This window comes from Pseudophryne corroboree, chromosome 6, assembly GCF_028390025.1.
Source record: "Pseudophryne corroboree isolate aPseCor3 chromosome 6, aPseCor3.hap2, whole genome shotgun sequence".
In the NCBI taxonomy this organism is placed as follows: Eukaryota; Metazoa; Chordata; class Amphibia; order Anura; family Myobatrachidae; genus Pseudophryne; species Pseudophryne corroboree.
Genome location: NC_086449.1, coordinates 793157302 through 793173077, shown reverse-complemented (window position 1 = coordinate 793173077; position 15776 = coordinate 793157302). Strand labels below are relative to the sequence as shown.

The 15776-nt window shown below is 48.4% G+C and overlaps 1 protein-coding gene across 1 annotated transcript in view; it reads left to right on the top strand.

Moving 5' to 3' along the window:
- The first annotated feature begins 777 nt into the window (after positions 1-777).
- Positions 778-15776, top strand: part of AMN1 (antagonist of mitotic exit network 1 homolog) — a 241834-nt gene continuing 226835 nt past the window's right edge. The window contains exon 1 of the mRNA XM_063928860.1: positions 778-967. Coding sequence (XP_063784930.1) covers positions 849-967 — 119 coding nt within the window. The 5' untranslated portion in view covers positions 778-848. The remainder of the gene's footprint in view (positions 968-15776) is intronic.

Sequence of the window (15776 nt, the reverse complement as noted above, 5' to 3'; positions counted from 1 at the left end):
GCACGCACTGTCGAATAAGTACGCACACGGAGGCCATCTATGTGGTGTTTGTACGTAATGTGTGTACTGTAATATTTTCTGACTTCGACACCCCCTTTCCTAATTTGTACTGATTTGTATTGTGTAAAATGTTTGTTGGTATGCAATTCACCACCATTGGATGCACATCGGTCAAACATTGACCCTACGGTCGCATAGCATGGCTGCTGGAAGACGCCGGAGCCTTTGTAACTGCGTACAGGATTGCGTTCGCAAGCTGTGTCACGCCCCCGGAACAGTGGCAACACACCACCCCGTTACCTCCCGCAAGCGCTCCCTGTCAATCGCTTTGCAAATAAATCCCCACGGCGACCACTGTCACACGATCACTGCGGCAACTGCACAAAGTGATTTATATGAGTGCATAGTGGCAAGAAAAAAAAATCGCTCTACTGTGTACAAAATCGACATCGCATTAATCTGTGAACCAGGGATTTACTAACACACCGCATTGCCTACATCCACAAGCTATGAGCACAGGGTAATCACAAGAAAACAAAGGGACCCCATATCAGTAATCAATAATCTGCGGTAACCCTTGTCAGGTAGCAGCATAACCCCTTTCCCCGACGAAACAGACAGAATTAGGGGTTATCACTGCTTGATAAATACTGCCAGCGCCTGTGAACGGCAAAACTACAACTCCCAGAATCCATCTGCTCAAGGGACCGTCTGCAAAGTGTCTCACATAGATGAAGGCGTTTGCTATTCCAAAATTTGTAAGGGTTACCGTTACCCGGTAACTAAACCGGGTAACAGAGAGGTCACTGGCGGGTGATGCAGCGCATTCTGTTTGCGGGGAGTCCCGGATGTGTCTGCCTGTCAGGCGTGTCAGCGCTTTGCACACGGCCCCTGACCCTGGAGCAGTTGTTTGGTACTGTAGCTCTGCAGCCATGAGCTGCAGCCGAGTAGACCCCCTGCTCGACAGGTGAGAGAGCCCAGGGGGGAGGTCACATGCGGAGAGGATGATGGGTACTGTGCTCAGGGGAAGACGGCTCACACAGACACAGGGCCGCTGTGTGCAATTCCCCAGCCCTGCAGCTTCAGGTGGGGGAGGGGGTGTTTGTAAACACTCCCTGAGCTATTGCTGTACTATGGGCTTGTTTGCTGCATGTAAATATAAAGTGCTGCTCTGTGTGCAGTGCTTGTATACATATGTGTTTGCAGTCAGTCCCAGTGCAATGGGTGGGTGGGCTGTATATAAGTAGCTTCAGCATAAGTGTCTGCCTCAGTTCTTGAGCAATAAAGTGCAAAGCTTATATTGATTTGCAAACGGTGTGCGGTAATAAGTGTACACGTAGGGTTACATTTACTAAAGCTTCTAAATATGAAAAGTGCTGTTGCCCGTAGCAACCACACAGATTCTAGCTATCCTTTAATCGCAGAGGTTCCCAAACGCGGCCCTCAAGGCACCCCAACAGTCCAGGTTTTAGGTATATCCATGGCTCAGCACAGATGTTTAAATCAAATTGACTAGGGTGCTAATTAAGTCACCTGTGGCCAAGCATGGATACATTTAAAACCAGGACCGTTAGGGTGCTTTGAGGACCGAGTTTGGGAACCTCTGCTTTAATGTATCTGATGGTGTAAGAAGCTTTTGCAGTAAAACAGCCATATATGTTGATTCTAGTGATGAGCGGATTCGGTTTTACTCGGTTCTCAAAACCGAATCTTATTGGCTATCCAAAACACGTGACATCAGTGAACCAATAAGGTTCGGTTTTGAGAACCGAGTAAAACCGAATCCGCTCAGATTCAAGCTTTTTTTGCATTGATTGAGATATTTACTGTTCTATGTACTTTCTATAATCAATTCAAAATGTTACTGTACCCTTAAATGCTTCACAGATATTACATTCAGAAATTACATGTTCAGATACTATAATCAATGTATGAATTGTTCAAGGCTGGATTGAACACAGGATGTTTCTAGGATTGAAAAATTCCGATAAAAGATGTATTCAAGGCCAGACAGCCAGATAGTCAACCCATATCAAAATGTCTGAGTGTCCAGAACAACAAAGGCTCTAACTATACTGTATCACCAGGAGGCTGATAAGCGGGAGGCAATAAAACATATTTAGGAATGTTTAAATTGCTAATTATAATCTTATGACATTTGATGTGTTGCATGATCTAAGATAGTTATTTATTTTACATGGTACACTACCGTTCAAAAGTTTAGGGTCACCCACACAATTTCGTGTTTTCCATGGAAACTCACTTTATCAAATGAGTTGCAAAATGAATAGAACATATAGTCAAGACATTGCCATGGTTAGAAATATTGATTTCTCTGACGTCCTAGTGGATGCTGGGGACTCCGTAAGGACCATGGGGAATAGACGGCTCCGCAGGAGACTGGGCACATCTAAAGAAAGATTTAGGACTATCTGGTGTGCACTGGCTCCTCCCCCTATGACCCTCCTCCAAGCCCCAGTTAGATTTCTGTGCCCGGCCGAGCTGGATGCACACTAGGGGCTCTCCTGAGCTCCTAGAAAGAAAGTATATATTAGGTTTTTTTATTTTACAGTGAGACCTGCTGGCAACAGGCTCACTGCAACGAGGGACTAAGGGGAGAAGAAGCGAACCTACCTGCTTGCAGATAGCTTGGGCTTCTTAGGCTACTGGACACCATTAGCTCCAGAGGGATCGACCGCAGGACCCGTCCTTGGTGTTCGTTCCCGGAGCCGCGCCGCCGTCCCCCTTACAGAGCCAGAAGCATGAAGATGGTCCGGAAAATCGGCGGCAGAAGACTTCAGTCTTCACCAAGGTAGCGCACAGCACTGCAGCTGTGCGCCATTGCTCCTCATTACACACTTCACACTCCGGTCACTGAGGGTGCAGGGCGCTGGGGGGGGGCGCCCTGAGCAGCAATACTGACACCTTGGCTGGCAAACTGGCACCATATATAGCCCCAGAGGCTATATAGGTGCTTTTTAACCCCTGCCAGAATCCATAAAAATGCGGGAGAAAGTCTGCAAAAAAGGGGCGGAGCTATCTCCTTCAGCACACTGGCGCCATTTTTCCCTCACAGCTCCGTTGGAGGGAAGCTCCCTGGCTCTCCCCTGCATACTACAGAAAGGGTTAAAAAGAGAGGGGGGGGCACAATTTAGGCGCAGTATACAATATATATAGGCAGCTATAAGGGAAAACACTCATATGTGATATCCCTGTGATATATAGCGCCCTGGTGTGTGCTGGCATACTCTCCCTCTGTCTCCCCAAAGGGCTTTGTGGGGTCCTGTCCTCTGTCAGAGCATTCCCTGTGTGTGTGCTGTGTGTCGGTACGGCTGTGTCGACATGTATGAGGAGGATAATGATGTGGAGGCGGAGCGAATGCCTGTAAATGTGATGTCACCCCCTGCGGGATCGACACCGGTGTGGTTGGACTTATGGAAGGATTACGTGAAAGTGTCAACTCCTTACACAAAAGGTCGACGACACAGAACAGCCGGCTACTCAGCTTGTGCCTGTTCCAGCGTCTCAAATGTCATGGGGGGCTCTAAAAACGCCCGCTACATCAGATGGCAGAAACAGATGTCGACACGGATACCGACTCCAGTGTCGACGACGATGAGACTAGTGTACCCTCCAAATAGGTCCACCCGTTACATGATTGAGGCAATGAAAAATGTATTACACATTTATGATAATACCCCAGGTACCACATAAAAGGGTATTATGTTTGGTGAGAGAAAACTACCAGTAGTTTTTCCTGCATCTGAGAAATTAAATGAGGTGTGTGAGGAAGCGTGGTCTTCCCCCGGTAAGAAATTGATAATTTCTTAACGGTAATTGTCAGCGTACCCTTTCCCGCCAGAGGATAGGTCACGTTGGGAAACACCCAATAGGGTAGATACAGCGCTTACACGCTTATCAAAAAAGGTGGCACTACCGTCTCCGGATACGGCCGCCCTGAAGGAACCTGCTGATAAAAAGCAGGGGGTTAACCTGAAAGATATAGTCACACACTCGGGCATTATATTGCGACCAGCCATTGCTTCGGCATGGATGTGCAGTGCTCCCGCTGCGTGGTCAGATTCCCTGTCGGAAAATTACTATGGATAGGGACAATATTTTGCTGACAATAGAGCATATAAAAGACGTGGTCTTATACATGCGTGATGCACAGAGGGATATTTGCCGGCTGGCATCAAAAATAAGCGCTAGGTCCATTGCCGCCAGACGGGGGTTATGGACTCGGCAATGGTCAGGCGATGCCGACTCGAATCGGCACATGGAAGTTTTGCCCTATAAGGGGGTAAAACTGTTTGGGGATGGTCTTTCAGACCTCGTTTCCACAGCTACTGCTGGGAAATCGACTTTTTTGCCACAGGCTACCCCACAACAAAAGAAAGCACCGTATCATCAAGTACAGTCCTTTCAGCCCCAGAAAAGCAAGAGGGCTAGAGGCTCATCCTTTCTGCCGAGAGGCAAAGGTAGAGGAAAAAGCTGCAGCACACAGCTAGTTCCCAAGAGCAGAAGTCCTCCCTGCGTCCGGTAAGTCCACAGCATGACGCTGGGGCTGCTCAGGCGGACCCGGGTACGGTGGGGGCCCGTCTCAGAAATTTCAGCGCCCAGTGTGCTCTCTCACATGGATCCCTGGGTCCTTCAAGTAGTATCTCAGGGGTACAGGCTGGAGTTCGAGACGTTCTTCCCCCCGCCGTTTCCTAAAATCTGCCTTACCGGCACCTCCCTCTGCCAGGGAGGCGGTGTTGGTGGCTATTCAACACTATAATCACAACAAGTGATTGTCAAGGTGCCCCTCCTTCAGCACGGAAGGGGTTACTATTCCACAATGGTTGTGGTACCGAAACAGAACGGTTTGGTGAGACCCATCTTAAAATTAAAATACTTGAACTTTTATATCAGAAGATTCGAGTTCAAGATGGAATCGCTCAGGGCGGTTATTACGAGCCTGGACGAGGGGGATTACAGGGTCTCCCTGGACATCAAGGATGCGTACCTGCATGTCCCCATTTACCCTCCTCACCAGGAGTACCTCAGATGTGTGGTACAGGACTGTCACTATCCGTTCCAGACGCTGCCGTTGGAGTTGTCCACGGCACCGAAGGTCTTTACCAAGGTAATGGCCGAAATGATGATACTCCTTCGCAAGAAGGAAGTTTTTATTATCCCGTACTTGGACGATCTCCTGATAAAGGCGAGGTCCAAAGAACAGTTGGTAGCGGGGGTAGCACTCTCTCGGGAAGTGCTACAACAGCACGACTGGATTATCAATATTCCATAGTCACAGCTGGTCCCGACGACACGTCTTCTGTTCCTGGGAATGATTCTGGACACAGACCAGAAAAGAGTGTTTCTTCCAGTGGAAGCACATGAGTCCTGGGAAAAATGGTAGCTTCGTACGAAGCATAATTCCATTCGGAAGGTTCCACGTAAGGACGTTCCAGTGGGACCAGTGGGACAAATGGTCCGGGTCCCATCTACAGATACAACAGCGGATAACCCTGTCGGCAAGAAACAGGTTGTCGCTGCTGTGGTGGCTGCAGAGGGCTCATCTACTAGAGGGCCGCAGATTCGGAATGCAGGACTGGGTCCTGGTGACCACGGAGGCCAGCCTTCGGGGCTGGGGTGCAGTCACACAGGGAAGACATTTCCAAGGAGATTTCGCTTCACATAAATATTCTGGAGCTAAGGGCCATTTACAATGCCCTATGCCAAGCAAGGCCCCTGCTTCAGAACCAGCCGGTACTGATCCAATCAGATAATATCACGGCGGTCGCCCATGTGAACAGACAGGGCGGCACAAGAAGCAGGATGGCGATGGCAGAAGCCACAAGGATTCTCCGATGGGCGACCTACACCCGGGAGAATGGGGACTTCTTCCAGAAGTTTTCCAAATGCGGGTAAACCGTTGGGAATGACCACGGGTGGACATGATGGCGTCCCGCCTCAACAAAAAGTTGAAAAGATATTGTGCCAGGTCAAGGGACCCTCAGGCGATCGCTGTGGACGCTCTAGTGACACCGTGGGTGTACCAGTCGGTTTATGTGTTTCCTCCTCTACCTCTCATACCCAAGGTACTGAGAATAATAAGAATGCGAGGAGTGAAAACCATACTCGTGGTTCCGGATTGGCCAAGAAGAGCTTGGTACCCGGAACTTCAAGAGATGCTGGCAGAGGACCCTTGGCCTCTGCCGCTCAGACGAGACCTGCTGCAGCAGGGACCCTGTCTGTTCCAAGACTTACCGCGGCTGCGTTTGACGGCATGGCGGTTGAACACCGGATCCTAAAGGAAAAGGGTTTTCCGGAGGAAGTCATCCCTACCCTGATCAAAGCCAGGAAGGATGTCACCGCAAGACATTATTACCGCATTTGGCGGAAATATGTTGCTTGGTGTGAGGCCATGAAGGCCCCGAAGGAGGAATTTCAACTGGGTCGATTCCTACACTTCCTGCAAGCAGGGGTGACGTTGGGCCTCAAATTGGGGTCCATCAAGGTCCAGATTTCGGCTCTGTCGATTTTCTTCCAGAAAGAACTGACTTCACTGCCTGAAGTTCAGACTTTTGTCAAAGGAGTTCTGCATATTCAGCCTCCTTTTGTGCCCCCAGTGGCACCTTGGGATCTCAATGTGGTTTTGACATTCCTGAAATCACATTGGTTCGAACCACTTAAGACTGTGGAATTAAAATATCTCACGTGGAAAGTGGTCGTACTGTTGGCCCTGGCTTCGGCCAGGTGGGTTTCAGAATTGGCGGCTTTGTCTTTAAAAAAGCCCTTATCTGATTTTCCAGATGGATAGGGCAGAATTGAGGACTCGTCCTCCGTTTCTCCCGAAGGTGGTCTCAGCTTTTTACTTGAACCAACCTATTGTGGTGCCTGCGGCTACTAGGGACTTGGAGGATCCCAAGTTGCTGGACGTAGTCAGGGCCCTGAAAATTTATGTTTCCAGGACGGCTGGAGTCAGAAAAACTGACTCGCTGTTTATCCTGTATGCACCCAACAAGCTGGGTGCTCCTGCTTCTAAGCAGTCTATGGCGCGCTGGATTTGTAGCACTATTCAGCTGGCGCATTCTTGCGGTAGGATTACCGCAGCCTAAATCAATAAAAGCCCATTCCACAAGGAAGGGGGCTCATCTTGGGCGGCTGCCCGAGGGGTCTCGGCTTTACAACTTTGCCGAGCAGCTACTTGGTCAGGGGCAAACACGTTTGCTAAATTCTACAAATTTGATTCCCTGGCTGAGGAGGACCTGGAGTTCTCTCATTCGGTGCTGCAGAGTCATCCGCACTCTCCCGCCCGTTTGGGAGCTTTGGTATAATCCCCATGGTCCTTACGGAGTCCCCAGCATCCACTAGGATGTCAGAGAAAATAAGATTTTACTCACCGGTAAATCTATTTCTCGTAGTCCGTAGTGGATGCTGGGCGCCTATCCCAAGTGCGGATTGTCTGCAATACTTGTACATAGTTATTGTTACAAAAATTGGGTTTTGTTGTGAGCCATCTCTTCAGAGGCTCCATTTGTTATCATACTGTTAACCGGGGTTCCTATCACGTGTTATATGATGTGATTGGTGTGGCTGGTATGAGTCTTACCCGGGATTCATAAATCCTTCCTTATTGTGTCAGCTCTTCCGGGCACAGTTCCTAACTGAGACTTGGAGGAGGGTCATAGGGGGAGGAGCCAGTGCACACCAGATAGTCCTAAATCTTTCTTTAGATGTGCCCAGTCTCCTGCGGAGCCGTCTATTCCCCATGGTCCTTACGGAGTCCCCAGCATCCACTACGGACTACGAGAAATAGATTTACCGGTGAGTAAAATCTTATTTTTTATTTGAAAGTATAATTTTGTCATTCAAACTTTGCTTTCATCAAAGAATGCTCCCTATGCAGCAATTACAGCATTGCAGACCTTTGGCTTTCTAGCTGTTAATTTGTTGAGGTCATCTGAAAAATTTCACCCCACGCTTCCTGACGCACCTCTCACAAGTTGGATTGGCTTGATGGGCACTTCTTGCATACCATACGGTCAAGCTGCTCAGAGGGGTTGAGATCTGGTGACTGCGCGGGCCACTCCATTACAGACAGAATAGCAGCTGCCTGCTTCTTCCCATAAATAGTTCTTGCATAATTTGGAGGTGTGCTTTGGGTCATTGTCCTGTTGAAGGAGGAAATTGGCTCCAATCAAGCACTGTCCACAGGGTATGGCATGGCGTTGCAAAATGGAGTGATAGCCTTCCTTATTCAAAATCCCTTGTACAAACCCGCTTTACCAGCACCAAAGCAACCCCAGACCATCACATTACCTCCACCATGCTTGACAGATGGCGTCAGGCATTCTTCCAGCACCTTTTCACTTGTTATGTGTCTCACAAATGTTCTTCTGTGTGATCCAAACACCTCAAACTTCGATTTGTCTGTCCATAACACTTTTTTTCCAATTTTCTTTGTCCAATGTCTGTGTTCTTTTGCCCATATTAATCTTTTCTTTTTATTGGCTAGTCTCAGATATGGCTTTTTCTTTGCCACTCTGCCTAGGAGGCCAGCATCCCGCAGTCGCATCTTCACTGTAGACATTGACACTGGCGTTTTGCGGGTACCATTTAATGAAGCTGCCAGTTGAGGACCTGCGAGGCGTCTATTTCTCAAACTAGAGACTCTAATGTACTTGTCATCTTGCTCAGTTGTGCACTGGGGCCTCCTACTTCTCTTTCTACTCTGGTTAGAGCCTGTTTGTGCTGTTCTCTGAAGGGGTGGTCTTCAGGTTGTCGACTGTCGGGATCCCGGCGCACAGTATACCGGCGCCGGCATACCGACAGCTTTTCTCCCTCGTGGGGGTCCCCGGAGGGAGAATAAATAGCGTGGTGCGCCACCGTGCCCGCAGCGTGGCGAGCGCAGCTAGCCTGCAAGGGGCTCATTTGCGCTCGCCACACTGTCGGTATGCCGGCGGTCGGGCTTCCGGCGCCAGTATGCTGGTCGCCAGGAGCCCAGCCGCCGGCATACCATACCACACCCCTCTGAAGGGAGTAGTACACACCGTTGTAGGAAATGTTCAGTTTCTTGGCAATTTCTTGCATGGAATAACCTTCATTTCTAAGAACAAGAATAGACTGTCGAGTTTCACAGGAAAGTTCTTTTTCTTGCCATTTTGAGAGTACAATCGAACCCACAAATGTTATGCTCCAGATACTCAACTAGCTTAAAAGAAGGCCAGTTTTATAGCTTCTCTAACAAGCAAACCCATTTTCAGCTGTGCTAACATAATTGCACAAGGGTTTTCTAATCATCCATTAGTCTTCTACCGCGATTAGCAAACACGAGGTACCATTAGAACACTGGAGTGATGGTTGCTGGAAATGGGACCTATGTACATATACCATTAAAAAACATACGTTTGCAGCTAGTATAGTCCTTTACCACATTAACAATGTATAGAGTGTATTTCTGATTCGTTTATTGTTATCTTCATTGAAAAAAAACAGGAAATTTCTAATTGACCCCAAACTTTTGAACGGTAGTGTATATTCTGATTGGCCAATGTTATTGGCACATATTGTTTCTTTGTTCAAAAGGTATATAATAAACCCCTAGGATGGGCCCTTTTTGGGGCAGTTTTTGCTCTATTGAGATTATACATAATTCTGTGTATGGTCTCTTAATTTTCTGATCTCCAACCGGTTGCCAAGTTTGAAATCTCTGACTGATGACTGAGGAGAGTTGATAGACCAGACCGTGCGTGGTCATCGAACCCTAACATATCCTAGAAAATTATAGCTTTTTGCTATGGGCAACATCCCCACTTTTCATTTTTAGAAACTTTAGTAAATCTACCCCATAGAATATTGCGCCGGTGTAAGTAAAGTGTATGCACACATTGATACACAGAATGGAGGTGGTACAGTTAGTCCAAAATGGGCGTAAATCCTTTTAAAATAAAATAGCGTGCAAAGATATCAAATTTCCTACTGTTTTGTCCGTGTGCAACACAAATTCGCACAAGATACTGTACACTATACTTAAACTGGCAGTAGGTGTTGCCGGGCCGTTACTTATGTAAAGGTAACCCCCGTATGGCATCCCCTTTAGGCCTGTGGGCATTTTTCTTGCGTTTTAACTAACATGTTAAATATTCACATATGCCTGCCAATGCTTTTATACAAGGTGTATTCCCACCAAAAAAAAAAAAATGAATGGGACGCAACGCTAGTAAACACTCCAATGGGTATGGTAGCATGGTAACACTACGAACAAAAATGTCCCATTTAAAATCTATATAATTTTCAAATATACACTGCTTTCCCTGCACCCATGGACTATAGTTACCTCTCTGTCGATGCTGCAGAAGTTACTGGGAGCCTGATGTAATTTTCTTGGAAATACACACATGCTTCTCCAGATTCTGGCAGACTTTTCTCTGTGTGATGTGTTTGGGAAGGGGGGGTAGGGGGTGGAAATCTTTGGCATATACATCAGACTAAAAGCATACATATTTCTATATGTTATGTAGTCATAATGTCGGCACCAGAATGTTTTATTTTAGGGTTCGGTTAGTGTAGGGCTTCAATCCAACAAAAATGGCATGTTGACATTTCATACCACAGCCTTATGTATAGGGAGGTGTAAATTGCTTCTGCTTTCACCCATCAGCTAAATAGCAGTGAATGGATCATAAGAAAGAACTCTTAAGCATGTATAATGGACCATTAAAGTAAACAGGGGCATAGCAAGGGTGGGGCCTTGGGGGTAAGTGTATTATAGCGACACGCATCGTGTCGCTATAACACTTCCTGCTTCGCCTCATTACCGAGGCAAAGCAGGATGTAAGAACATCTAGTCTGCCGAAAGCTCCCCCCTCCATCTTGTCCCACTGAGCACACAGCGCATCGGCTCAGCGATGACGCGCTGTGTCTCCCAGCCCGGCCGGCTCCTCTATGCGTGCGCAGTCCGGAGCTGGCACCCGTCACAGCCAGGGACAGCTCTGTCCCTGCTGTGGTGTATGGGCATCGGCACCATGCAGCTGTCAAAAACGATGCAGCGATGCTGATCGTTCATACATTGCCTGCGCATATTGAGCACAGCGCCTATCATACATGGGGGCGAAGCGGTATAGTGCACATAACCGACTGTTCTTACATTTACCCCTTTGATCTCGCACTCCAGGTGCCAGAGCCTGTTAGGGGTGCCAGTCGGGCTGAATATTACTAATCCCCCTCCATTCCCCAACTGCTGTTAACCACTTGGCTTGCATTGTCCCGGTGGCTGAGGTCGCATCTCATGCTACCTCAGTCTCTGCTCCTCTGCCGGTCTACTAATGCTCGCGGCTGCTTGGGTTCCCTACTGTGTATGATAGGAAATCCTTTCCTTTTCACTGAGGGGCCAGGCTGTGATTTCAGCAGTCTGTGTCCGCCGACATCACATGTAGTTTCTGTGCCCATAATGCCTTTCCAGTTGGTATTATGGCGGTGGAGTTCCCAGCACTGCAATATTGCTTAGCGTGGAATTGAAGTTCCCTTCTCTAAGCACTGGATTCACGAAGGCACTAAGAGGTAGATTTACTAAAGGTTCTAAAATGTAAAAGTGGTGGTTTTGTCCATAGCAACCAATCAGACTCTGTCTATCGTTTTCTTGGATGCAATGGAGAAATGATAGGTAGAATCTGGTTTACTAAAGCTTCATTTTTAGAAGCTTTAGTAAATGTACCCTTAAGGGTGGGTACACAGTAGGCGATGTGCACTATGAGCGACGTCGCCAAGTGTGTTCCCTTCCCTGCCGGGGCGGTCAGAGGCAGTGCGTACACACTGAGCGATATGACAACCGTATCACTCAGTGACGCCACTCCGCGGCCGGGCCGTGCATGCAGTCTTGGGCCGACAGTCCAAATTAAGCTGCATGCACGGCCGACAGCGAGGGTTGTTAACGACCTGCAGGGCAGCGCATTGCTCATCGGCAGCGGCGTACACACTTAGCGATAAATTAAACGTCGTTATTCAGGAAGGACGTTGTTTAAATTATCGCTGTTTATCTACCTTAACATCGGGCTGATATGTGATCATCAGACCCTCCAATTTGATTGGTCCCCTCTGAGCTGCCTATCACACGGAGTGCATATATGGGAAGGAGGCTAATAGGGGTATCTATAGTCAATAAAGGGGAGGAGGTGTTACCTAGGAAGCTATGGTCACTGGGGTGGGGGAGGAGTAATACTACTGGGGAGTATACAGCTGTTAGGGGGGTACCGTAACTTGCACTTGCCCAGGGTGCATGTAATTATCCCCAGCTGTGTATGATAATTGTTAAGTCTTTTTCATATGAAGCCTCCCCCATAGTTAGATTGGGTTGATATGTACACTAGTTCTCAAGTTATATGCCTTTCCAAAGCTGCAATTTTTTAACACAAAATTCTGCTATTAATGTTTGTGTTAAATTGTATTTCTCTAACGTCCTTGAGGATGCTGGGACTCCGTAAGGACCATGGGGAATAGACGGCTCCGCAGGAGATAGGGCACTTTAAGAAAGCTTTGGACTCTGGGTGTGCACTGGCTCCTCCCTCTATGCCCCTCCTCCAGACCTCAGTTTTACACTGTGCCCAGAGCAAGATGGGTGCACTGCAGAGAGCTCTCCAGAGTTCTCTGCCTAGAAGCATTTTTGTTTGGATTTTTTTTTTTTCTACCTTTTACTACTTTTTCACAGGGAGCACTGCTGGCAACAGGCTCCCTGCATCGAGGGACTGAGAAGAGAGGAGCAGACCTTCTTGTCAAAGATAGGCTCTGCTTCCTCGGCTACTGGACACCATTAGCTCCAGAGGGGGTGAACGCAGGTTCTTACTGGACGTCCACCCCCGGAGCCGCGCCGCCGTTTTCCTCACAGAGCTAGAAGTACAGAAGACAGAAGTCGTCAGGCAGCAGAAGCCTTCAGCTTCACTGAGGTAACGCACAGCACTGCAGCTGTGCGTCATTGCTCCCATACACCTCAGATACTCCGGTCACTGTAAGGGTGCAGGGCGCAGGGGGGGGGCGCCCTGGGCAGCAATATAAACCTCTGCATGGCAAAAAGACTATATACATGTACAGGTGGGCTCTGTACATGTATATAAAAGAGCCCCCGCCATATTTTACTAAGTTTGTGCGGGACAGAAGCCCGCCGCCGAGGGGGCGGGGCTTCTCCCTCAGCACTCACCAGCGCCATTTCTCTCCACAGCACTGCTGAGAGGAAGCTCCCCGGACTCTCCCCTGCTTACACACGGTGAAAGGGCGCTTAAAAGAGAGAGAGAGGGGGGGCACATAATTGGCGGTTTACATATTATACAGCGCTGCTGGGGAAAAACATTTTGTGTTGGTCTCCAGGGTTATTGCGCTGGGGTGTGTGCTGGCATACTTCTCTCTGTCTCTCCAAAGGGCCTTGACAGGGATACTGTCTTCAGGAAAGGGGTTCCCTGTGTGTGTGTGTGTGTATAGTGTGTCGGTACGCGTGTGTCGACATGTTTGACGAGGAAGGCTCGCTTAATGTGGAGGGGGAGTGCTTGAATGTCAGGTCGCCGTCGGCAACGCCGACACCGGAATGGGTGGATATGCTGAATGTCTTGAATGCAAATGTCAATCTATTGCATAAAAGATTAGACAAGGCAGAAGCTAGGGATCAGTCAGGTAGCCAGTCCATGCCTGTCCCTGGGGCGCCAGGTCCTTCGGGGTCTCAGAAGCGCACCATATCCCAGATCGATGACACAGATACCGACACAGATACTGACTCTAGTGTCGACTATGAAGATGCAAAATTACAGCCAAAGGTGGCTAAGGGTATACGGTACATGATTATTGCCATTAAAGAGGTTTTGCATATTACTGAGGAACCCCCTGTCCCTGACACGAGGGTACACATGTATAAAGGGAAAAAGCCTGAAGTCATTTTTCCATCCTCATTTGAATTAAGTGACTTGTGCGAAAAGACTTGGGAATCTCCGGATAGGAGACCACAAGTTCCCAAAAGGATTCTCATGGCGTATCCTTTTCCACAAACTGATAGGATACGCTGGGAATCTTCGCCAAAAGTTGACAAGGCGCTGACACGTTTGTCCAAAAAGGTGGCACTGCCTTCTCAGAATACGGCTACCCTCAAGGAACCTGCAGATCGCAGGCAGGAAATTACCTTAAAGCACATTTACAATCATTCTGGTACTATTGCTCGACCGGCTATGGCGTCGGCCTGGGTTTGTAGTGCGGTTGTGGCATGGGCAGATTCCTTATCTACGGAGATTGACACCTTAGATAGGGACGCCATTCAAATGACCATAGAGCATATCAGAGATGCTGCCTTGTATATGAGGGATGCTCAGAGAGACATTTGTTTATTAAGCTCCAGAATAAATGCTATGTCTATTTCTGCTAGGCGGCTCTTGTGGACCCGACAGTGGACGGGAGATGCCGATTCAAAGCGGCATATGGAGTTCTTGCCTTACAAAGGGGTGGAGTTGTTTGGAGACGACCTTTCGGATCTTGTCTCTACGGCTACGGCTGGTAAGTCAAATTTCTTAACTTATGTCCCCCCGCAGCATACAAAAAAGGCACCTCATTATCAAATGCAGTCCTTTCGTTCCAGTAAAAACAAGAAGGTACGTGGATCATCCTTTGTTGCCAGAGGGAAAGGCAGGGGGAAAAAAAAGCTGCACACAGCTAGTTCCCAAGAGCAGAAGTCCTCCCCTGCATCTGCAAAGTCCACCGCTTGACGCTGGGGCTTTCCGAGGGGAGGCAGATCTGGTGGGGGCTCGTCTTCGATTTTTCAGCCACGTCTGGGTTCACTCGCAGGTGGATCCCTGGGCATTAGAGATTGTTTCTCAGGGATACAGGCTGGAATTCGAAGACTTGCCTCCTCACTGATTTTTCAAATCGGCTCTGCCGGCTTCCCCGTCAGAGAGGGAGCTAGTGTTGGCAGCAATCCAAAAATTGTATATTCAACAGGTGATTGTCACAGTTCCTCATCTCCAGCAAGGAGAGGGATATTACTCAACCCTGTTTGTGGTCCCGAAACCGGATGGTTCGGTCAGACCCATTTTAAACTTGAAATCTCTGAACCTGTATTTGAAGAGGTTCAAGTTCAAAATGGAATCACTCAGGGCGGTCATCGCCAACCTGGAGGGGGGGATTGGATGGTGTCCCTGGACATAAAGGATGCTTACCTTCATGTTCCGATATTCCCCCCCGCATCAGGCGTTCCTGAGATTTGCAGTGCAGGACTGTCACTACCAATTTCAGACGTTGCCGTTTGGGCTTTCCACGGGCCAGAGAATTTTCACCAAGGTAATGGCGGAAATGATGGTGCTCCTGCGCAGGCAGGGGGTCACAATTATCCCATACTTGGACGATCTCCTCATAAAGGCGAGATCTCGGGAGAGGTTGCTGGACAGCGTGTCTCTGTCCATGAAGACGTTGCAGATACACGGCTGGATTCTCAATATACCGAAGTCCCAGCTAGTCCCTACAACGCGTCTGACCTTTTTGGGGCTGATTCTAGACACAGACCATAAAAAGTTTTATCTTCCGATCGTAAAGGTTAAGGAACTCATAGCCATGGTCAGGAACCTATTAAACCCCCCCCCCCCCAAAAAAAAAAAAAAGGTTTCAGTGCATCATTGCACGCGGGTCATGGGGAAGATGGTGGTTTCCTACGAGGCCATCCCTTTCGGCAGGTTCCATGCGAGGACTTTTCAATGGGACCTCTTGGACAAGTGGTCCGGGTCCCATTTACAAATGCATCAAAGGATCACCCCGTCTCCCAGGAC